Source organism: Phytophthora parasitica (assembly GCF_000247585.1).
Source record: "Phytophthora parasitica INRA-310 unplaced genomic scaffold supercont2.6, whole genome shotgun sequence".
Classification (NCBI taxonomy): Eukaryota; Oomycota; class Peronosporomycetes; order Peronosporales; family Peronosporaceae; genus Phytophthora; species Phytophthora nicotianae.
The window spans coordinates 1,332,954-1,355,113 of NW_008648992.1; the positions used below are offsets into that span (position 1 = coordinate 1,332,954).

General features: G+C 49.7%; 10 protein-coding genes across 17 annotated transcripts; 4 read left to right on the top strand and 6 right to left on the bottom strand.

Moving 5' to 3' along the window:
- The first annotated feature begins 120 nt into the window (after positions 1-120).
- Positions 121-1,530, top strand: PPTG_04134 (hypothetical protein). The gene is made up of 6 exons (XM_008897960.1): positions 121-373; positions 450-537; positions 611-679; positions 759-830; positions 899-1,018; positions 1,096-1,530. The coding sequence occupies exons 1-6, from the start codon at positions 207-209 to the stop codon at positions 1,348-1,350; spliced, it is 771 nt and encodes a 256-aa protein (XP_008896208.1). The 5' UTR covers positions 121-206; the 3' UTR covers positions 1,351-1,530.
- On the bottom strand, positions 1,450-4,004 carry PPTG_04135. 2 transcript variants are annotated; one of them, XM_008897961.1, is made up of 5 exons: positions 3,868-4,004; positions 3,196-3,742; positions 2,047-3,121; positions 1,804-1,976; positions 1,450-1,739 (listed from the first exon to the last, which is right to left on the bottom strand). In XM_008897961.1, exons 1-5 carry the CDS (start codon positions 3,962-3,964, stop codon positions 1,514-1,516), a joined length of 2,118 nt encoding a protein of 705 aa, XP_008896209.1. In that variant the 5' UTR covers positions 3,965-4,004; the 3' UTR covers positions 1,450-1,513. The 2 variants fall into 2 exon arrangements, with proteins under 2 accessions (XP_008896209.1, XP_008896210.1); XM_008897962.1 differs by having other exon boundaries at positions 1,450-1,976.
- A 78-nt stretch (positions 4,005-4,082) lies between these two features.
- On the bottom strand, positions 4,083-5,603 carry PPTG_04136 (hypothetical protein). 3 transcript variants are annotated; one of them, XM_008897965.1, is made up of 4 exons: positions 5,098-5,603; positions 4,895-5,036; positions 4,630-4,830; positions 4,083-4,520 (listed from the first exon to the last, which is right to left on the bottom strand). In XM_008897965.1, the coding sequence occupies exons 1-4, from the start codon at positions 5,406-5,408 to the stop codon at positions 4,371-4,373; spliced, it is 804 nt and encodes a 267-aa protein (XP_008896213.1). In that variant the 5' UTR covers positions 5,409-5,603; the 3' UTR covers positions 4,083-4,370. The 3 variants fall into 3 exon arrangements, with proteins under 3 accessions (XP_008896213.1, XP_008896211.1, XP_008896212.1); XM_008897963.1 differs by having other exon boundaries at positions 4,595-4,830; XM_008897964.1 differs by having other exon boundaries at positions 4,083-4,830.
- Positions 5,604-5,726: 123 nt separating this feature from the next.
- Positions 5,727-7,274, bottom strand: PPTG_04137 (hypothetical protein; the record flags this gene model as incomplete). The annotated part of the gene is made up of 3 exons (XM_008897966.1): positions 5,727-6,818; positions 6,873-7,121; positions 7,194-7,274. The coding sequence occupies 3 exons, from the start codon at positions 7,272-7,274 to the stop codon at positions 5,727-5,729; spliced, it is 1,422 nt and encodes a 473-aa protein (XP_008896214.1).
- A 114-nt stretch (positions 7,275-7,388) lies between these two features.
- Positions 7,389-9,047, bottom strand: PPTG_04138 (rRNA 2'-O-methyltransferase fibrillarin). The gene has a single exon (XM_008897967.1). It carries the CDS (start codon positions 8,945-8,947, stop codon positions 7,991-7,993), a length of 957 nt encoding a protein of 318 aa, XP_008896215.1. The 5' UTR covers positions 8,948-9,047; the 3' UTR covers positions 7,389-7,990.
- Positions 9,048-9,158: 111 nt separating this feature from the next.
- On the top strand, positions 9,159-15,982 carry PPTG_04139 (hypothetical protein). 5 transcript variants are annotated; one of them, XM_008897969.1, is made up of 4 exons: positions 9,159-9,432; positions 9,494-9,673; positions 9,736-9,933; positions 10,009-15,982. In XM_008897969.1, exons 2-4 carry the CDS (start codon positions 9,508-9,510, stop codon positions 15,213-15,215), a joined length of 5,571 nt encoding a protein of 1,856 aa, XP_008896217.1. In that variant the 5' UTR covers positions 9,159-9,432; positions 9,494-9,507; the 3' UTR covers positions 15,216-15,982. The 5 variants fall into 5 exon arrangements, with proteins under 5 accessions (XP_008896217.1, XP_008896216.1, XP_008896220.1 ...); XM_008897968.1 differs by having other exon boundaries at positions 9,159-9,427; XM_008897972.1 differs by having other exon boundaries at positions 9,159-9,673.
- PPTG_04140 (hypothetical protein) lies at positions 12,758-15,870 on the bottom strand. The gene has a single exon (XM_008897973.1). The coding sequence runs from the start codon at positions 15,843-15,845 to the stop codon at positions 15,246-15,248; it is 600 nt and encodes a 199-aa protein (XP_008896221.1). The 5' UTR covers positions 15,846-15,870; the 3' UTR covers positions 12,758-15,245.
- PPTG_04141 (hypothetical protein) lies at positions 15,965-17,054 on the top strand. Its single transcript, XM_008897974.1, has one exon. The coding sequence runs from the start codon at positions 16,102-16,104 to the stop codon at positions 16,522-16,524; it is 423 nt and encodes a 140-aa protein (XP_008896222.1). The 5' UTR covers positions 15,965-16,101; the 3' UTR covers positions 16,525-17,054.
- Positions 17,055-17,452: 398 nt separating this feature from the next.
- Positions 17,453-18,386, bottom strand: PPTG_21578 (hypothetical protein; the record flags this gene model as incomplete). Its single annotated transcript, XM_008898388.1, has 4 exons — positions 17,453-17,518; positions 17,829-17,899; positions 18,183-18,282; positions 18,375-18,386. The coding sequence occupies 4 exons, from the start codon at positions 18,384-18,386 to the stop codon at positions 17,453-17,455; spliced, it is 249 nt and encodes an 82-aa protein (XP_008896636.1).
- A 2,737-nt stretch (positions 18,387-21,123) lies between these two features.
- On the top strand, positions 21,124-21,398 carry PPTG_21579 (hypothetical protein; the record flags this gene model as incomplete). The annotated part of the gene is made up of 2 exons (XM_008898389.1): positions 21,124-21,339; positions 21,366-21,398. The coding sequence occupies 2 exons, from the start codon at positions 21,124-21,126 to the stop codon at positions 21,396-21,398; spliced, it is 249 nt and encodes an 82-aa protein (XP_008896637.1).
- Positions 21,399-22,160: the final 762 nt, after the last annotated feature.

Genomic DNA, 22,160 nt, shown 5'->3' on the forward strand with positions numbered 1-22,160 from the left:
TTGCTAATTTTGAAACCCCCTAATATATTAGAAATACGTTTTACAAGTTTCATTGCTATTATAATAGTGATATACTATTTCAAACTACTTTTTCTAAAAAAACTATAGTAGTAAATTAAAGGAGTAGTACCTCGTCTTATTGTATATTTGTAATATTGTTTAATTGTCGCTACTATTCATCTCTGCCAACGACTTGACCGAAGCTGATGAAGAAGGCGCCTGCCGGACCTGCACGCAGTAGCTTGCGCGCCGTCAAAGAGCGGCAACTCGCGCTCGTCGAGAGACCCAGCCGCGATATCCAGCCCGTGGGCGCACGGGAGCTGCAGGTGGATGATGACTGGGAAGAACGCTTGAACTTGGAGGTCAAGATAATGTATGGCGCGTTAGCTACACCTTGACACCGTTTGATTCCCTGGACGGCACTAACCATAGATGATACAATGCTACAGGAACGTCGTGGGCACAGTGGATTTGAAAACGCCGTTAGACCTCAAAACGATCGCGTTACATGCACGCAACGCCGAATACAACCCCAAGGTGCGCGAACTCTGAAAGCCTTTGACTGACGTTTACGACGAGTCAATTAACCCGAGTTACTATTGTGATGTAGCGATTCTCAGCGGTGATCATGCGATTACGTGACCCCAAGACGACGGCGCTGATCTTCGGCTCTGGAAAGGTTGTTACCTTCGTCACATGGAAGCTGGTACAAGGTTGTTTTGCTGATCATTTTTTTTTTTTTGCGTTGTACTATGCAGATTGTCATTACGGGCGGAACAAGTGAAGACAGTTGCAGGTTAGCTGCTCGCAAATTCACGCGCGTAATACAGGTTGGTGCTACAGAAATGGCTTTTAACAAGTAACACTGTTAACAGTTTTTGTTTTTTCGGGTGCTTAGAAATTAAACTTCCCGGCCAAGTTCACAGAGTTCAAAGTGCGCAATGTGATGGGAACGTGTGACATCCGCTTCCCGATTCGTCTGGAGGGACTATTGAACGATCATGCGCGCTTCTCTAGTGTATGTTGCGGTATTTTATGCCTGCATTGGGCTACGAGCATAATTCTCACACTGCGCTCCTATTTGATGTGTTACAGTACGAACCGGAGCTGTTTCCCGGTCTTATCTACAAACTCGTAGAGCCCAAGCTGACGTTGCTCATCTTCGTGTCTGGCAAGATCGTGCTGTGTGGCGCTAGAGACTCGAACCATCTCCATCAAGCCATCGACAAGATGTACCCCGTGCTTCTACAGTACCGAAAGATGACAGCACCACCATCATTGCTGACAGGGAAACCAGGATATGAAGATAGCGAGGATCTCGACCGTCTAGAGCCGGGGGCTAACGTCTAAGACCAACGAGACAGTATGAGTCTGCATTGCTGTATATCTAGCCTTCTCCCACGCAACTAAAAAATCAACGAAAAACAAACAGGAAATGTAGCATATGCATCCAGATTCCTCAAGTGCAACTCAAAGCGACAAATTCATTTGTTCGCATCTATCCCTAGCCTATTCACTCGCTTTTCGGGTTCTGTTTTTTACGTTTCTTCTTTCCAGAGTTATTCTTCTCATCGCCAGCAGGCTCTGACTCAGAGTTGTTGTTGGACTCGCCGTCCTTCTTGTGTTTCGCCTGCTTCATCTGCTTCAGACGGTTTGCCTTCTGGAGGTCGTATCCAGATACCGTGTTAATACGATGACGCGTGGGCGGTGCCTTGAGAAGCTCCTTCCTCTTCGATACACTGCAAAGAAGAATAAGTAAGCCACGTGACAGCAACAGCATCATAACCAGCGAATTCTGCGTACCTAGCCTTCTTGAGTGAAAGCATCCAGTCGGGGACCTCACAACCCGATATCTTCATCACATTAGCGATCGTACGCAGGTAAACCATGTCATCTTCGGTGAAGAACGTGACTGCCTTGCCCTTGCGTCCATTTCGGCCGGTACGACCGATTCGGTGAATGTAACTCACAGCACTCTGTTCGAAAACCACTGTTGTTAGAGTTCCTGCCTCACTGAAGAAAAGCATATAAGATCCACTCTTTTACCTGTGGGAAATCGTAATTGATGACCATGTTGACGGCCTTGAAGTCCATACCACGGCTCATAAGGTCTGTACAGATGAGCACCCACACTTCTCCAGTACGGAAACGTCGAATCACATCGTCGCGCTGCTCCTTTGTACGGTCTGCGTGAACAGCGCCAATATTCACTCCGTCATACAGCAGTTCGTGGTATAGCTCATTGGCACGTTCCTTGTTCTGTACAAATAGCAGTGCCGGAAGCTGGAGTCCCTCCTGCAGCAATTGCTTCATAGCAACAAGTTTTCCTTCCTCCTTGCCAACGAAAACCAGTTTCTGATCAATCGTACTTGCACCAGCATTTTTCGTGCCCACAGCCACCTTGACAGGGTCACGCAGCACAGTTTGAGCCAGCTCCTCGACTCCCTCCAGCATCGTAGCGCTAAACATGGCTCGCTGGACCCTGGGGTGAGTGCAAGCAGCAAAAATCTCATCAACCTGCTCCACGAAACCCAGCTCCAGCAGTCTGTCGGCCTCATCCAAACACACCATCTCAACAGTAGACAAATCGACCTTCGACTCTTGGATCAGGTGTACGAGTCGCAGTGGGGTGGCAATCAGGACATCGTGGTTAACCGCCAGCTTGCTCTTGGTCTGGGACGCAATGGTAGCAGCTGTAGCCTTGGACAGCAGTGTGATGTGCAGCTTTTTACCGGCAGCGAGGCGCGTGAACTCGGCACGAATCTGCACCGCCAGGTCACGAGTAGGAGCCAAAACGATCGAGCGGATGCCGCTGCTTGTACCGCTACCAGCTGCCAGGTTCGCTAGGATTGGGATCGCAAAAGCTGCCGTCTTGCCGGAACCTGTAGGTGCTGTGGCCAGCACGTCGCGTCGGAGCAAAAAGCTCGGAATGGCTTGCATCTGCACTGACGTCGGCTCCTTGTACTCGGAGCGCTCGATATTCTGTAGAAGTAGACGCTTCATCTGCTGCGCACTCGCACTCGAGTCCAACCGCATGTCAGCAAATGACGTAATCGGTGCCGGCACACTGACTCCGCTCACGCGAATACCAAGCTGACGTCGAAGCATCTGAACTTCCTCCCTGTTACAACCATACCAAAGCGAGGCGTGAGTGTTCTGCAGACTTAAACACATAATAATAAACATTATACGTACTGTTCGGCAGCCACAGTATTTTTCCTGTCCGCCTTCTTGGCATCTTTCTTTGCCTTCTTTGCCGCCTTTGCATCAGTCATTTCCTCGTCCGCGACTTCGCCGTTCGACTTAAATAGAGTCACAGCCTCGTCGTCATCCTCTTCCACCTCGCTGTCACTATCAGCCTCAGAATCCTCCGACTGCTGCGATGTCGCTTCACTTCCCATCGATTCCGTGCGCGAGCGACGACGAGCACGCTTCTCTTTGCGCTTGTCAGCCTTGGTCTTGGGCGGAGCGAGCAGCTGCGATGCCTGTTGTCGCGCCTCATTCTCCAGACGCTGCTCCTCCAATGCGCCTTCGCTCAGCTTGCGCTTGCGACGAGGTTTGCTGCCTCTCACCTTGCGAGTCTTACTGGCTGCCTCGTTACCGGCCCATTCTGGCACCATGTCGACGCTTATTTTGCGCGGCTTGGACGCCTTCTCCTTGGGCTTCGGAGCCTCATTGAAGCCGAAAAAATCCAGCTCGTCAACTTCCACAGTTTTCTTAGCTTCCTTCCCGGCTCCTGTGGCTAGGATTCATTGCAATAACAGGAAGTACATGAGTATAATAGAGAACTGGTTTAAAACTGCAATTGCTACGGCTACAGAGCCAATAGGAGAATGGAATAAGCGTGAAGAGAGAGAGAGAGCACACCTTTGTTGAGATGCTTGAATTGCTGCTTGTCATTCTGGAACTTAGCGCCGCCGAACTTGGCGCCCTGTGTGAGCGCTCCGAAGAAGGTGCTCGACATGATCAACTTTATCGTTTGTCCAGCCAAAATGACACCGCCACAGGCCACTAATAGGGGTGGCTAACACCCAATCGGCGTGCACATTTCTATAGCCCGTTTTAAGTTGGGCAAAATTCAATTCTGATGGCACCAATGGCACAATATATTATGGGCCAACGTTGAAGCTACAGGGAACTAATACTGGTTAGATGTCATTGCGTTGGTGTCATCTTCCGCGCATGCCTGATTCACCTTTTCCTTTGCGCTTGCAGCCTCAGGTACGGTGAGGACTAAATACGATTCCAAATCCTGGTCGGGAGCTGTTGGGAGCTCCAAGGACGATCTGGAGTCCGACCAGTGACCATTCGGTCCAAGCTTGACGGTAATCTTGGTGCAGTTCTCATTGATCGCTTCAGCGTTCACGTATTCATAGTGCAGATTCTTCAGTCCGTTCTTCTTCCACGTGCGATGATGCTCCTTCAGCAGGTCGTACTTCACGGTGCATTTCACCTTGCTCGTTCGAAGCACTGCCAACTTTTCTTCCAGATTGAGTCCCTCTAGGTCGCGAATTGTGCCACTGCAATGCACATAAGCCACGAGCCGCAGCTCATTAGCATCATATCATAACGTGTCAAAGCTAATGAAACGCACCTCGCCGGTGCTTGGATGGAAAATTTCTTACGCACCACCCGACTGTAGAGTTCGTTGTCCTCTCCACCCCAGCCCCAAAAGTTGTTGGGAAAACCGTTAACCTTGATGAACTGCTGGAACGTGAACGCCACGATTCCGCCAAAGTAGGTCGAGCTCTCGTTGTAGCGATCCCACACACGTGCAATGTGCATTGGTCCAAGAGTTGGTATCGTCGTGTAGAGTTCACCCAGATCATCCTGCACCCAGCATCGAACAACACCGTCAAATTGCGTCTTGTACATTAAAAAAAACTAAACTCACCCCCGGCAGCAGGTCAACGTCGTGAAAGATATAAAGGTCGTAGTCGTTGCGAGCCATGTCGAAGCCTGCGTTTAGCAGCTTGCCTCGGTTAAACTTCCGTCCGTCCAGCGACTGGTCGATGATGAAGATGTGGAAGGAGGCACTAGCAGCAGAAAGTCAGCAGAATAGCACTAGACCAGCGTATTGTCTACTACCATGGTTACCTCTTCAAAGCACAATGACGTTTTAGAAACTCTGTCATGTATGGCACGAACTCGTCCAATTGCGCTTGTCGCTTTTGTGCTGGGTGGTTGTCGCGGAACGGCACAAGCACCGCCACGCGCGTCGTGTCTTGCATAGCACTACTGCTGCGTTTGTCTTGTGGTGGAGCCTCTGTCTCTTCCGGAGCTGTAGTAATTGCGCATTGTGTCTTGAAGGGCTCACTTTGTCCCGGACAGGCGGCGCCATTCGACCGTCGTCGCCTTTTCTTGTTGTCGCCGTCATGGACTTCGTGTGCGAGCCGCTTGGGCGCCATACAACGGCAAAAAAACTGGTAGATGTCTTCACGAAGAGGACAGAGCTTAAACCATCCAGTGGTTGGATACGCAAACGCGCAATCCCGTCCTTGTCGAGGGAGATGCTAACCTTCTCTCGGCTCAACGAACACAAAACATTGGAATTCGCACAGATCTATATAAGCTTGCAATTGGTCAGAACATCGAGAACCACTTTTACAGCAATATCTTGATCTATGTATGAAATCTACCAACCAGTGCTTTGCTACCTCTATCAATGTATAACTTGTCAAAATGCATACAAAATATGCTCTCACTTCAACGAGCTGCAGTGGTAGCTACGCTAGCTGCTCGTTGAATTCTGCAAGTGTGATGCCTAGAATCTGCGAGAACAGTGCGCCAGGAATGCTGTTCTTGACCATGCATTTCCCCACGCGACGCTGGTAACTAGTGTCGGTCTGGCTCATCCTCCGGAGCACGTCAGCGATGCCTTGTTGTGTCTCGACGGGCACCTCGCTTTCAACTAGAGCTTTGATAAGGTTGTCCAACATGTTTAAGGTCTGTACGATGCGGTCTGCTGTCCCGTATTCGTCTTTCTTCTGGATCGCAGTTATAGCCTTCACTGCTGCTGGCGTGTCTTCGTCATCAAAGCTGCTGATGTTCTCGTCCAGAGCGGACACAGCCTTGATCCCCAAGACATCCACCAGCAGATCTGGTGTGTGTAGCAGTCTCTGAGTAAATGGGGCCACGCCACGCGGCAGGTCGCACGCCGAGTTAATCGTGATGCTTGCGTTCTGTCGCACTGCGGCGCTAGTGTGTGTCAGACATTGAACCAGCGGCTCAATGCCGAACTCTATCACACGCGACTTCGCGTCCTCGGCGGTTGATAGCGCCATCACTGCCGCAACGAAGCATCGAGTGAGTTCGTCCAGCTTTTCAGCTGGCTCACAGCGCACTTGGCCAAGAAGGATCTTCGACAGCGTTTTGAGGCACAACTCCACGGCATCGAGCTGGATCGCTTCTCGCTTGGCCTGGTCATAGGCTGCTACGTTCGTGATGACCATCGCGGAGTGCAACAGCGTTTCAGCTCGACACAATCGCGGCTTCTTAATTAACGACAACACTGGTTTAATAACAGAAAATAGTGCGCAGGTACGAGCGCCTTCGTAGACACGTGTGAGGTTTGCAAGCACTTCCACGAGGTGCTCGACTATTCGAGTTGGTACCTTGGACAGCGGCTGGGTTGTCAGCATGTTTGCCAGTGTCGTCACGGCTGGTATCTTGTTCGCAAGCAAGAGGCAGCCTTCGTTGGAGACAGTCAAGTTGATGAATATGCGGCAGCCAGCAGCAACCACGTCATCTTCGTCGTCGCCGATCAAACGAGTCGCTGTGGTTAAGACAACTTCATCGCTTAAGTCGTTCGGTGTGTCCTGTGGAATGAATTAGTTTCTCCTCAACTCAATTAAAAAAAAGAGACTGCATACCATCTCGAATAGAACCAGTGACGCCATCACGAAGGCTGCATCGGCACGAACTTCGGCTGAGATTGACTGCGTTAAATCTGCACAAGTAAACATGACCTCCTTCATAATGGCCGTGTACTTGAAATTCGGACTGCTCAGAAGCTCTCGCAAGTCCTGAAGCGCACGACAGCGATCTTCGTCGGCTAGATCCTCCATTGCTAAGAGCTCGGCATACTTCGGAATCGCTCTAGCGCCGAATGCACGGCTTACCTGGTAAGTGGATCATCGCACACAATACCTTTGAAACTTGGCGAACACATCACCAATCTTCGCTTGTCTTACCTCCCTGGGATTGTATGACTCCTGGAATGGTTGATCCACATACGGGTGACGGTCACGGAGTTGGTCACTGACTCGGTGCATGGTTAACCGGCAACGACGATGCGACCCAAGCTTTCCTAGCTCGGTGCAAGTAGTAGAACAAGAGTGGCATCCAGAAATACTACTAGTATGCAAGTCGAACAAGGTAGAAATAGATGGCGAGTATCAATTGAAACTAAATGTATTTATCACAACAGGTTAGTTAATGCGCGAGTTGAACAGGAAGACGAATAAAAAAAAACACTACGTCTCCGCCCTTAGTGTGTCGGCCGTCCTCTTCTCGCTGCACTCTTCCTCATGACTAGCTACCCAACTATACATGTACTTCATCACTTGTCCTTCTTTTCTCTCATTGACCCCACTTGGAGGCTTGATGACGTCTTTCGATCACGGATAGGACCCACAGCCGCCCCCAGTGACCACTTTTCAGCGGGTGGGGGCAACAGCAAGCCCCGTTTTGTTCAGTCCGCCCGACGCAATGTTTCTAATCATCGAGAAAATAGGAGGATGCCTCACAGCAAGCCTCCCATTGGAATCGCCCCACTCACATGCAAACATGCAACATACACTCGGCTCACATATATACCTTGGACTTACACAACACTTTAGAGGAAGAGCGCAGCTTGGACTCTTGAATGAAGATTTCCAGAAAGAAGAGGCAGGCTCCACATATCCAGGCGGAGACCTACATAGGCAAAGCATGTAGTAAAACACATTGCATAGTTAGTGTAAACCAATTGGCTTCTTCCTGAGAGGATCTACTTCTTCTCCTTCTTGGGCACACGGTAGGCACCGACGACGACGGCGTGGTCACGCTCGTACGGCTCCAGGGTAAGCTGCTCAGCAGGCTTGAACTGCTCCTGCTGCAGCTTCTTGACCTCGCGAGCGAAGACGGCCTCAGGCGGGGCCGTGGAGTCAATGCAGCTAGCCTTGATGGAGATCACGAAGTGACCACCGTTCTTGAGGAAGTGAGAGGCGTTGATAGCAACGATACGGGCCTGGTCGGGCTGGGCGACATCTGCGAACACGACGTCGACCATGGGCACGAGCATACGGTACTTGAGCGGGTGACGAGCGTCCTCGATGATCGGGACGACGTTGGTGCGCGACTTGGCCATGTTGATGAGGTCGCGGCCGACACGGTGGGAGAACTCGACGGCGTACACAGCACCAGTAGGGCCCACAATGTCAGACACGTGCGACACGGTCGTACCGGAGGCACCACCCAGGTATAGCACCTTGGCGCCAGGCTGGATCCAGATGTTGTCCACACCGCCCAGAATGGCAGCGGCGATCTTGGAGCGGAACGGGTTCCACACACGGTACTCAACCTTCTCAGTGCCCTCGCCCGAGGCGGCCGGGACGTCCACCGAGATGCGCTTCTCGCCGTACACAGACTTGCCGGGGGTCGAGTTGAGCGTCACAAGAGCGTCCTCCTTGCCGCGAGCAATGAAGATACCGGCGTGACGGTGAGGCTCCACGACCACCTTGGCGCCGCCAGCCATGCCACCGCGGCCGCCACCACGGCCACCGCCACGGCCTCCTCCACGGCCACCACGGCCACCAGCACCACGGCCACCGCGACCGCCGCCACGACCGCCACCACGGCCTCCACCGAAGCCACGGCCGCCGCCACGACCGCCACCGCGGCCACCGCCACGACCACCGCCACGGCCACCACGACCGCCACCACGACCGAATCCACGTCCAGACATTGTCTACTTGACGAACTTGAGGGAGAAGATAGAGACGCGAGAGGCCGCAAGCTTTTCCGGAATTGACCTTCGAGGAGCAACTGGTGCAAATGGATGGCCACGTCCGGTGCTCTGCCAGCCAACCAACGTCGCGCAAGTGGTAAACTGGAATTTTAGCCAATCCAGAATAAGTTGATTTTTAGCCAGTTAGAGCGCACCAATAGCGCTCTAATCGGGATGTTGAAGTGAACAGACGCCGATCAAGGATCTCCATGGCGTCCGCGCTGGTCGCGCTGCTGCTGCTGCCGAGTGCTGGCGCCTTCCGAGTGATCAATTCGTCGACCGATCCGCTGACTAGGACACATGCGGTCTTTGAGCCGTACGAGACTGGTCATGTGGGGTACTACGGAGACCCGAGCAACCCGTCGGCTGAACGACTGAACGAAGGCTCGCCGTACTCGCCCGACACGCCTCGGATCTTCTTCAGCGCTCCACTGCAGCGTACAGTCTAAGTTTTTGGTTATGGCTGTCGAGGTTTGAGATTTGTTGACTGAATTCCGTCTGCAGAATCGTGTCCAGGGATGGTGGGTCCTGGACGCAACGGCGAATTCTACTGCTTCAGTCGCGAGTACGGCTACTGCGATCGACGCAGCGGGCTATGCGTCTGCAACCAGGGGTACACTGGGTTAGAGTGCACAGCATGCCAGCCAGGTTACTTCAAACGAGGGGGGTTATGTCTTGCCAAGAGTAAGTGTCAACAACCTTATTGCGACGATTGCACTCCTGGCTGACTACTGTTGGTTTGAAAGAGAGCTGTCCAAATGATTGTTCAAGAGGTGGTGAATGTGACTACGCTACAGGCATGTGTATATGTGAACCCACACGGCGCGGAGTGGACTGCTCGCAGCGGTTTTGCGCGTTTGATGAGAAGTGTGTGAGCTGTACGAGCACTGTTTGTCTTCAATGTGTGGAGAAATTCTACGTAGACCCAGCTACACAGAAGTGTGGTACGTGCGTTGGGTTGCACGTTGTCTACTCACTGGATTGCGTCTAAATTAATTGTTTTGAATGATTTCGAGTAGTGTCCTGCGCGCGCTATGACCCGCGATGTCTAAGCTGCAACCATCACAAATGCCTTACGTGCGCAGACTTACAACTCAACTCGGTTCGTCGCAGCGGTGCACGGCGTATCGATCAACCATTACCAGATGACGAACGTTTACGCGAGTTTTCACAGACGTTCGTCTACGGTAGTCAAGATCCGCGAGTTTTTGACGAAGCAGAATCCTATACTCTAGCTCCTGCCTCCTATTCTTCGCTACCATTAAACGAGAGCAGTGTGACTTGCACGCAAGGTGGAAACGCGGACGCTGGGTGGACGTGCTCATCTTTTCCAGAGTCACATCGTGTATGTGGGCACCGCGGTGTCTTCTCTTTCGTGTCGCCACTTTACGCCATTGCTGAAGCTGCTGGGAGCATCACTGTGACAGTGCAACGATCTGGGGGTGGACTTGGACGTGCCGTATTACTGTATGATTTAGAGCACGTAACCACGACACCAGGAGATGTTTCTCCCACGATGTTTTACACTAGTTCACAGACGCTGGACTTCGCTCCGGGCATTGTATCGCTCTCTTACAAGCTCCAGGTCCACGATGACCACGTTTTGGAGAGCAGCAAAACGTTTAGGCTTCGACTTCGCGAGCCTTTTGCACCGACTGACTTACTTGACGCTGCGCCAGCAACATTGGGGAATCAATGGCGCACACTCGTGACCATTTTGGATGACGATGTTCTTCGACCGGTTGCCAATTTATCGTTTGTAGTTAATCCTGTTACCACGCTGCTGAAAGGTGGAGCTGCAGGTGACCAAATGACTTTCAAGATTCAGAGTGTGTTGGGAAATGGTGCACCCGGTGTCGACCCATCCGGCGAAGCTGTCTTCCTGATGACCTCGTACATTGAAGAAGACGATTACAGCACTGGAGCTGCAGTATTCCGCACTCTTCGACTCGGAAAAGTGACAAAAAGTGGAGGAGTAGGTATATCGATACTCACTTGTACGTGGATGCGCGAACTTGCAGGTAACTTTTCAGTTGCTGTTCAACTGTTGTACCCTGGTGGGCTGCGTGGAGAATACTATGGAGATGCTTGGCTAGGAGAATCATTTGATTCGACACCGACTGCACCAGCCGTGTTGGCTCGTATTGATCGTCATGTGAATTTCACGTGGAATACAGGTCCGCCTTTTCCTGGAGCTCAAAGTCACCTGTCTGTCCGCTGGAGTGGCTGGCTCAAGCCACTCGTCACGGGGACAACCATGATTGCGGTGTCAGTTGTCGGCTATGCGCGTTTATGGGTCGATGATGTGCTTGTCATCGATCGCTGGGGTGCTGGAGGTGAATCAGATAACGAACTTCCTGTAATCAGGACGGCGGCTGGAGTGAATTTGGATAATTCAAAACTGCATTCTCTTCTTCTGGAGTACCGAGCACCAAGGCAAGGAGATGTTTACGTTCGATTGTTATGGGGAAATGTCGGAAGTGCGAAGATGGAGGCCATCCCAGCTCAACAACTCTACTCAGGCAGTCATGTTCAGGGTTCTCCTTTCACCAACGTGGTTGTGACACCAGCTTTGACGGCAAGTACAGCGCTATCAGCTTCTACTATACGCAATGACGGAACATCCGCATCTCCAGCTCTCCAAATAATTGCAGGCGAGACCTTTGCTTTCAGCGTCTTGCCGTGTGACAAATACGGAAATCGCCGGCGATCACGAGATCAGCACGGTACGAAACGAGATATTATAGCTGCAACTCTAACGTTGACAAACGACCGAAGTCTTGGAGGTAAAGGTACCCAAATGGAGGACGCATTGGTATCGTGGGATGGAGAATTGGACGTGTTCCGCGTACTGACAAGACCACAGCGCAGTGGAGATTATTCCATGAGTGTGAGTATCAACAGCGTTGACTTGGCAGCGAGCCCTTTCACGGTAGCTGTAGTACCAGCTCAGCTTAACGCGGCAGAATGCGTTGTCTCTGGATCGGGAATATTTGCTGGTCGTGTGGCTGGGCAGGCTACAAATGTACTGCTTGAAACGCGAGATCTGTACGCAAACCGCATCTACACTGGAGGATTAACTGGTCTTAAGCTTCAAGCATCACTCGTGACAAGCAAAGTTCCAACCGTAGCAACAGGCCAAATTGCCGACAATGCCGATGGGACCTACAAGTTCACGTACATACCTCGTAAAGCAGGGAGCTACAGTGTCTCAATCACGTGGGACGGCGTTCATTTGCACAACAGTCCGTATGCGATTACTGTCGCGCATAATACCCCTGTGGGATGGACAAGTAGTGCCCAAGGCCCTGGTATCGTCTCCGCGAAAACGAATGTGCAAACGACTTTCCAAGTGACAACTCGGGATTTATCTAGTAACGATGTACTGACTGGCGGAGTGGCTTCAGCATTGAGTGTGGTGCTCGAGCTTCCTGGTAAGAACAACGTTAGTGGAAGCACATGTACCGACTTGTTGAATGGACACTATACGTGCGCATACATAGCGCACTACGTTGGCATCACACGACTGCATGTGACGCTAGCAAACCAACCAATAATTGGAAGCCCGTTTTTGGTAAATGTCACTGCTGGACCAGCATTGGGATCACGTTGTGTGGCGTCAGGTGGCGCTTTGGTTTCGGCGGTTGCTGGAGAGCGAACAAACTTCACCGTTAGTATATATGATATATTCGGGAATGCGAAGACTAACGCTGGCAGCGAAAGCATCGCTGTCACATTCACTGGTCCAGGTGCAGTCGCAACGACTGTGAATGCTGCTGTCACAGTAAAATATACCGGCAATGGAGTTTTCCTTGTGGCATATACACTAAGCGTAAAAGGCAGCTACAAGATCAGCGTGACTGTGGATGGAGTTGCCATTATCTCTAGTCCATTTACCATGTATGCGTATCCAGCCTTGGCATCTCCAATAACGACATCGCTGGATCTGCTCTCTCCACCATTTCCCAAGACGCAGGTCGATCCACCGCTTGTCTTTAGGGCAGGCATACCCATTGTGGCGAGACTTACCACACGAGACGCTTTCGGAAATGTGCTGGAGACTGGAGGTAATCGTTTTCAGTTCAATGATGCCGTACGTTCATTTCTTAAAGCCCCAATTACGGACGAGAAAAATGGGAGTTATCTAGTCACCCTTCGGCCGAAGCGCAGCATGCTGTTTCCTTTTACGCCAAAGCTCATGATGCCAGGAGGTGTAAACGGTTCGTACTACTCCGCGAGTGCAGTTCCTGTGGGAACCGCTACAGCAGAATCATCACCAGATCGCTCGCTTCTGGTGCTAAAGCGGCGCGATGCGACACTAAATTTTGACTTTGGAGAGAAGCCACCTGCACAGGTGTCGTCTGCTGAGACTTTTAGTGTTCGCTGGGATGGCTTCCTGCTGCCACGCTTCAGTGAAGTTTACACGTTTGAAGTGGGTGTGTTGGGCATCGCTAGTCTACGCATCGACAGCACTTCGGTTGCTGTTCAGAAGGGTGTAGATGTGTTAATGAAGGTAGCCCTCACAGCGCAAACATTCGTGGATCTTGAGCTGAATTTCTCAAAGCCAAGAGCGATACCCAACGCCACAGTATTTCTTTGGTGGAGTAGTCTGTCTCAATCTCGCGAGATTGTTCCTTCTTCTCAACTCTTTACTTCCTGGAGGATTGTCAACAATGCCCCGCCACTCGATATCAAACCTGCTACTGCAGACCCAACAAAGTTTACTCCAGAATTCGGCACATCGTCCTTAATACCGGAGTCGATGGCAGTGCGAGCAAGTGTGGACAAGTCCTTTATCTTCACTGTGGTGGCACGCGACAGCTTCAGTAACAAACTTAGCGGTGAAGATTACTGCACACTATACGTGTTGCTTCCGCAGGGGCTTACTGGGAATGCCCAACCCGATATATCGACCACCGATTTGTTGGACGGCTCGTACAAAGTCAACTTGGTTGCTCATTTAATTGGCAACTTTTCGTTGTACATAGCTGCTCTTCCTGACGCGAAGAAGACGAATGTTCCTCCTGGTGGCGACGCTTTGGTAACATTCTTGGCTCCGTACAACATCAAAGGCAGTCCATTTAAACTCCAAGTTGATCCTGGTCTGCCTAGTGCAGTGACTTCTACGCTCATCGGTGGCGGTTTTGTGTCAACGACAGCTGGAGTTCTCACTAGTTTCGTACTGGAGCTTCGTGATGGGAGTATGAACCGCCTCACAGCTCCCATGGTGACTTCATATCTTGGTCAAGTTCGAATCAAGCTAAGAAGTTTGAGTACAGGCACCGAAGTATCTGCGAAGGTATCTCAAATGGGTGAAGGAGATCAGAACTTCTTGTCGGCCAATGAGGTACTCGTTGAGTACACAATTACTCTCACTGGTCTACATGCTGTGTTGCTTAGTGTTGACGGAGGTAAATCTTTTACACAAAAGACAGTAACGCTGCGAGTTGTCCCCAAGGTTGCCACTGCGGTCACATCTTTCGTGTCCCCTAACGGCGCAGGAGTGACGGCAACGGGCGTAGGCTTGGGACCGCAGATATTCACCAAACAGGATTACACGTATCACGTCACAGCTCGGGATGCGTTTGGCAATATTCGTGATAGTGGTGGCGACCTGTTGGTTGCTCGCATTCACGGCCCCGACAGCTCAGCGGGTAACGTTACAGATCTCGGCAACGGTGACTATGTTGTGACCTACCGCGTCATGATACCTGGGGCATACGAGATCGAGACGCGAGTCGCCGAGCCGCAGCGTGGATTAACTGGGTATTATTACATCGATACGGGATCTCTCCAGCGTAATTTAGCGAGTGCCATGCGCACTGTGGACGCCGTGATCGACTTTGACTGGAGTAAAAATGTTAGCATGAGAGGATTTCCGCGCGTTGTTTGGAGAGGCTTCCTTCGTCCGACTTTTACAGAGGAATATACGCTGTGGGTCAAAGTTCAAAGCGACGTCGGGAGTGCCGCTGGTGTCTACATTGACGGGAAAACAATAATCGACGGCTTGAACACTGCTGCAACCTCCGGACACGTGACACTCGTCGGTGGTCGACTCCACGCCGTTGTCGTCGAGTACCATAGTGCGTCACTGCAACAAGATCCAGGATATCTATCCTTATTCTGGCAGAGCGTTCGGCAACCATCGCAGCTCATTCCTACACAGTCTTTAATCGCGGAGGCCTCCGAAGTTCTACCACGAACGCAGTTCGTAGCTGTCAACTAGTAAACAATCCAATCCGTACTATTGCCACTTTTAATGCGTCTCCAAGGGCGGCTTGAACGGTCGATCTCGTCCGCCAAAGCGAAGTTGTCCAGACTCCTTCTTGCCACCCAAACCACCTCCAAGTCTCCGCGGTTTCCACCCTTTCATAACTCTGCTCCGTTCAAAGTCTACCAGTATAGTAGCTCCATCAATCATGCGTCGATGGGCCTGTCTGTAGGCTCGTTCGAAATCTCGCTCGTGCTCGAACTCGATGAACGCGTAGCCCTTGGATTTGTCGGTCTTTTTGTCCCGCACAAGTCGAAGTCGACGGATGGGCCCATAATTGCTGAAGAAATCTCGGATCGTCGATTCTGTCGTGTCAAATGACAGTCGCGCCACGAACAGCGTCGCGTACGGGTCGCCCTGGATCTGCGGGTCCTTTGTGGCGTCGTATTTGGCATCCTTGGCCCGTACCAGGCCTTTGTCGTGCGGAGTCGTGTCAGTACCATCGATGCTGCCAATCTGAACGGGATTATACTCCTCGGCGAACCAGCCGCGACGCCAAGAGTATGGTTTGATATCAGCCGGCTCGGTCCTGTCACGACTTCGACTCCTGCTTCGACTTCGCCGACGCTTGTCCTCTCGAGTCATCGGATTAGTTCAATTGAGAGATGTCCAAATAGAAAATCGGTCTAGTTTTTGAACCTATTTTTTTCGTGAATGTTGCACGAAGGAAAATGAGGTGGCCAATTTACCAATTTTTAAATTGACAAACGAAGCGAAGTTGCATTCCGTCGAGCTGTCAAAAAAATTTGGCGAGGAGTCAGTAACGAAACTGCGCGAGGATTTGAGTTCTTGGGACACCCGCTACGGTGGCGCCGAGTGGCAGCAGTCTGAGGGCGTCGTGATGCAGCTCTTGCAACAAGGCTTATCGCAGTGTGATATTCGGGCCATTATCCCTGTCGGTGGCTCACGCGTTGATCGTCTGCGCAAGATTCGTGAATTGGGGCCTGAGACGTGGCATACTCGCAGATCTCAGGCAGCACCATGGCACGCGTTTAGTGACGAGGACATTGAGGCTTTTAAATTGCATTGTGCTACTTGGATTTTAGAAGATGGCTTTCCATGTGCTCATCGGCGTCCACGACAATATTTTACTGAGCCCAATTTGACGTGGGTCGTGGTTCATGCACACTACGTTGACGATATCACACGCAATGAACCTACAGCTCGAACGCTAAGCTACACTCTAGGTTTACGCAGTATGTGCACTTCTATTACCCAGGAGTTCGGCTCACAAGAACTGCAGAAGGCGTTTGATATTCGGTGAAAGATCCCACCAGTGAAGCTGAAAAGAAAAATATTTTACAGGAGAAAACCACGCACATCAATGAGGCCGTTGCTCAGAATAGGTTCGTGTCAGCTTTCATTAAATCTTACACGGCCTTGCATGCGCCGGACCAACAACTGCCAGATGTCATTATTCCTGACACCTACGACTCCTGTGATGGTGACACCATTGTTGAACCGATTAGTGAAGATGATGGCGAGCACAATGTGACCCGTGTTCAAATACAAGCGTAGTATTTTGGTTTGGGAATATCAAAGCCTCATTATTGTCATTCACGTCCGTCATCGGATTATTTTAACCGCAACCTGATCATCCAGAATTTTGTTGTGGTCGATATTACAAACAAGCGAAACAACGTCTACTTCTACGACGAATGCGCCCAGGGTAAGGGAGCCGATGCCCTTTGCAATCTAAGACTGCTATATCACTTATCCACCTTACAAAATGATGCCCGCAATGGCGTGCCGCCTGCGGAGACTCGTTTTGACAATTGCGTAGGACAGAACAAATCCAAGGTGGTCATGAAGTATTTCGCGATGCTATCCTTTGTGTTCCCATACAAGAAAGTAGTGTTGTGTTTCTTGTTACCTGGTCACTCTCACAACATAGCCGACCGCGTCATTGCATGGTGTACGCAAAATGAACATCTACGCACTAGTGCTTCTCGTGGAAGAAGTGAACAAGGTGAAAAGTGTTAATGGGATCTTTCTCGACCACAACAGACCAGACCATCCTTTTTTCGAAAAATGGGGCACATTACCCAGCAAGTACTTTATTTCTCCTCCATCAGGTTACACCTCGAACTTATTTTAGATAGATCAAGGAATTTGTACTGCACGCACAACAGTTAACGCGCCGGATAGCGAGGCCTGTACTTTTGCAATGATTGATCCTAGCAACATCGATGTCATTCGCCGAGCTCTTTGGAACTCAAGTTCGCACTATTTGGGAAGCCTTCATTCACAGCGTCCAGCTACCTCACCACCAAACTAAAGAACTGTCAGAGAAAAAATTGAAATCGTTATTAGCAAAGTATTTTTCGATACCACAGGAGTTCTTGGCCTACTACCCAGCCGTACCCGATTCAATCGTAAACGCTCCACAAATCGACTCCACAATCGGCAATACTGATGTACCAGCTCCAATAAATGAGAAGCGGAAGCCAGAGCACCCCAAGAAGAAGAAAACAGCGTTGAAATCGAAGCAGCCTTCGATCCTGCAGTTTTTCAACTTGGCTCAGAGGCCATCGAGCTAGCAATATTGCTTTCACAATATACATGTACCTGCATCCTATCGGTAGTTTCCCCAGCAGTCGGGGCACGATGGTAATTCGGGTTCCCGCCATACGTTTCATCTGTCAAACAATCAGCAATATTTGATTCATTCTTCCATTTCAAATGGACCATTTGAATAAAAAGAGGATGCATTAAGTATTTGAATTCGTACGGTGAACCATAGTCATCCCGAGCATTCACCACAAAATAGTGCTTGAACATAGATAGCATGCTGCCTGCTCCATCAGAAACGTACACCAGGCACATATATCTCAACACAATAGCGCGCAGAGAGTCTAGTTTCATTACAACATGGAGGTTAGCTGGCATGGACAAGTATACTGTGTTGATGGGCATCCGTACCAGCACTGAAAAGTATCGCCTGCTTTCGAATTTCAATGGACGGCACATTCGCTGATGAAAACGCATTCACCATTCTGCGAATGTCTCGAGCATGCACAGGCTGTAGGCGAGTTAGTAAAACGCAAACGGTTCACGTTGAAAGCTCGGACAATAGCTCGATACCTGAACATCGCATTTTGGTGCAGACCTCACCTCCTTCACCATCTGAGGTTCCGCAGCTTGTTGTGTTACGCAGGCCGACCAATAAATTCTTACGACCAATAAATTCTTACGACCAATAAATTCTTACGACCAATAAATTCTGTCAATTCACCCCACATGTGGAAAGGATCATTCTGGGATATATACAATGAGGGTGAGTGTGATATTCCCATATCACACCAATGCCATTGTAGTTATTCACACATGCGTAGCCAATTAGCACAAGCCCCAACAGTCACCGAACGGTCAAACCGTCAAGCAGTCGGTGGTTCGCCAAGGAAGTACAAAGTAAGAATGTAGTAGTTGCCCAAGTCTGACCAGATTTTTCAGGCCTGGACTTCATCAATTTCGACGCTAGTAAAGAGTAGCCAGAAGACAAATACTGCTTGCCTTCGCTAGTTTCCATGAGACCACGCTTACGTAAATCGTTATCCTTCGAGGAGGACGTTCAGATCTCTATCTGTATCGGGGCTCAGTATGTTTGTTCAATTTTGCACAAATCAACTTGGGCACTCCTATAACCTTTCACACATGACGGCGAAAGCAGCACTCTTAAGTCTTTAGATTCTAGAGTCCCCGCAACGTTACAGCACGCGTCGGCGGCCCTCGCCACTTCTTGCTCGCGATGCCAAATCTCTATTGGACAGTAATTATTGGCTAAAACCTGTTTAAAACAGCCAATTGCAATAGCGAAAACAGATATCACACATCTTGTAAAACCATCCGGTTTTTCAATAAACTTGAATTCAGTATGGTGTGCCATTGGGTTAGAAAACTAACAAGAAGTGTGAGGCTAAGATATCACACTCTGCTTGATCAAAACACACATTTCTCACACTTCTAACAGATACCGAATAATCGTAGTCTTAGGGGTCACTTCAATAGCAAATGATCGCTCAAGTGATTTGTATCACATACATGCAACTCGTGAAATTGTCATGGCCACAGCTACGATTTATCGCTACCACTATCACTATCCTTGTTTATGTCAGAATCCGACGACATCATCGTCCGAGTCGACTTGACCGTCAGCGAGGTTGCATTTTTCTAAATCTTCGACAATGTCACTCTCGAACCGCTCGATTTCTGAGCCAATAGTATCTCCGACCAGCAGAGTTTTGCCCAATATGCCAGCCATAGCAAATCCATTTACTATTGTCTGCTTCGACAGTCCCGTCCAGCATTGTGACGTCCACTCAGTAATATCAGCTCGTGTAGGGGGCTTCAGTTTAAAGGGTTCTTTAGTATGCATTTCCCGAAGCCGATCCACTTCAATATCTGCTTCCTCTTGGACCAATTCTTTGCGTGCACGACTAATGTTTTCCTGTAGTGTGTCTCGCTTGCGTTGGCGGTTTTTTTCTCCGTCACGGTACTTTACAAGTTGACTTCTAAGCCGATTCACCCATAACGCACGGAGCCCTGCTTTCAGAGGCTTGTTCCACGATATGTCTGCCTGTTGGCAGACATATGTGTACAACATTAATTGAAGCTGCATACGCTTGGACGTCGGGAGTCCAATGACCACTAAAATCATCCCATATCAGTAGGATATTGTCGTCGCGATTAGGACGCACAGCGAAATGAAATTCGAAAATGTTTTTTTTGACAGTTCTGCGTTCCACCAAGCACACTGCTTGACAGTCAAATTGCTCTTGTAATTTGAGAATTTCACGTTTCCACATAGTTTTGCTGAAACCATGTCGTAATGTTGCGTTCTCTAGTCGCTTTGCGGGAATCTTTGAAGGCGCACACTTAAATATAACGAACGGGGCCATTTTAGTACCTTCCCAGTCGGCTAACAGCATGGCTGTCGCCCTTGCCTCCTCTTTATTGCCACATCTCACCCACACTGTCTTAACCCCGCGCTTGGAAATTGTTTGTTTAGAAAGGTTGTCAAAGTTGATGCCTACAAAAGATGATAGTAAGTATTAGGTGCTCCAAATTAATAATTTGACTTGCACATACGCACCCGTTTGGTCCGCGTTGTACACTTGGACGCATTTCTTCTCGACTATTGTCTGCAATACCAGCGTTTTGAACTCCTTCGTCGCATCAAGGACGTCTCGCAGCGTTGTTTGCCCTTGTCTAGTGCGTGCACGGAGTAAAAGTTTGTGTCGACGTAGAAATAACTGTATCCACGTAGAGGTTGCAGCAAATTTTTCACCGAGGCCGATTTCATCGGCAACCTCTTTTGATTGGAGATGCAGCATGAGTCGGAAAACCGGTGCTCCGTCTTTCCGAAGCGTGTTTAGCCAACCAACTATGGCAGCTTCAGCCTCCTTCGTAAGCACGGTAGCCTCTCCAAGTTCACGCAAGTTTTTGATGGCTGCCACAACCTGATGCACACGCAGCACGAATAGTGGAGCTCTGTTTTATCCACTTATTTAATTTTTTTTTCGTGCACGAAGTGTTGGCTCTCCCCAAGCAGAGCTCCGTTCTATCAAGAACGCAAAACAAAAAGTGTTTTCTTGCTGAAAGACATTTTTTTTACTTGTTGTCAGTATTTAATGTGGAGTACCAAGACACAATTTGCTTCTGTGTTCACGCCTAGAGTACGTGGTAGCTCCGTTTTTGCGCGCAATGCGCACGTCACAACTTGGGCTTTGAATACAAACTCCTAATATAAAGATTTTTCAACTCCGTTTATTAGGCTACTCTCAGTTACAGTTTTACTCTCATTCGGGAATCTGCCGGCCATAGCCCACAACTACAGCTCCGCCACTTTGACTTCAGCGCCGTCATGGAGGCGACCACCGACGAGTCCAAGGCAGTGGCGTGGGCCATGGAGGTGGGGTTGCTGGAGCGGTCGATGCTCTGCCCTCAGTGCACTCAGCCCATGCGGCTGAACGCGCGCAAGCGCTACTGGCGGTGCTGCAGGAAGACACGCAACGCCGATGGGAGAGCTCTGCTTGGGGAGAGCCGAGGTCGTGGTTTTTTCCAACGAGGGCCTCTCCCGGTAAGTTCATGTGTGGACTCGTACAGGCTGTGCAGCGGCACCCACAGCAGGAGGAGTAATAGTACCTGTGTCGAGAGTTGAAGAAAATATTTTTTTTAAATAAAGTGCTTTTTATTTTTCATTCTTCAAAAAGCAGAACTCCGAAAAATGGAGCTTTGCTTGGGGCGAAGTCGTTAAAGCAACGTCAGAATAAGCAACTTCTGGCAACGTCAATCTTACGCAACTTCTGCAACTTCAGCAACACCAGCAACGTCGGATATATTACCGAAGAATGGCAACTGAGGCAACGTCAATCTTACGCAACTTAAGCAACTTAAACAACTTCAACAACGACGATACTTTTTCGCGCAATAATTTTGTTAATTGAGAGACGAAAGGTGGTATTTGAAACGGGAATGTGTTTAAGGTATATTGTATATTCGACACAGTTAATATTAATGATAATATTTGTATGATTAAGCCTTAGATCGAAGTAAAGTCTCGCCTACATTTCCGCATGATGTTTGGTATTTGTGTAGGATTCCCTTGATTGCGAGCTTGTTGCTAAGAAGGCCCGAAAATATGGCTTCTCTAAGGAGTCACATCACACATTTGTCTCGCCAACTCTGTATAATGAGGCTTCCACTGCTGTGGTGGATGAGCTTAGCAAGGTAGTCAAGAGCACTCTGCATTGCGCACATAAAGGAGTTTAGTTGCGAACCTATCAATCAGTTTTGAGGGATGCGTGCCATTTGTACTTAGCATTTAGTTTATTCAGATTAAAGTTCCCTATGACTAGGACCAATACTCAATTGTGTAAAGTCATGAGAATACAAAATCTA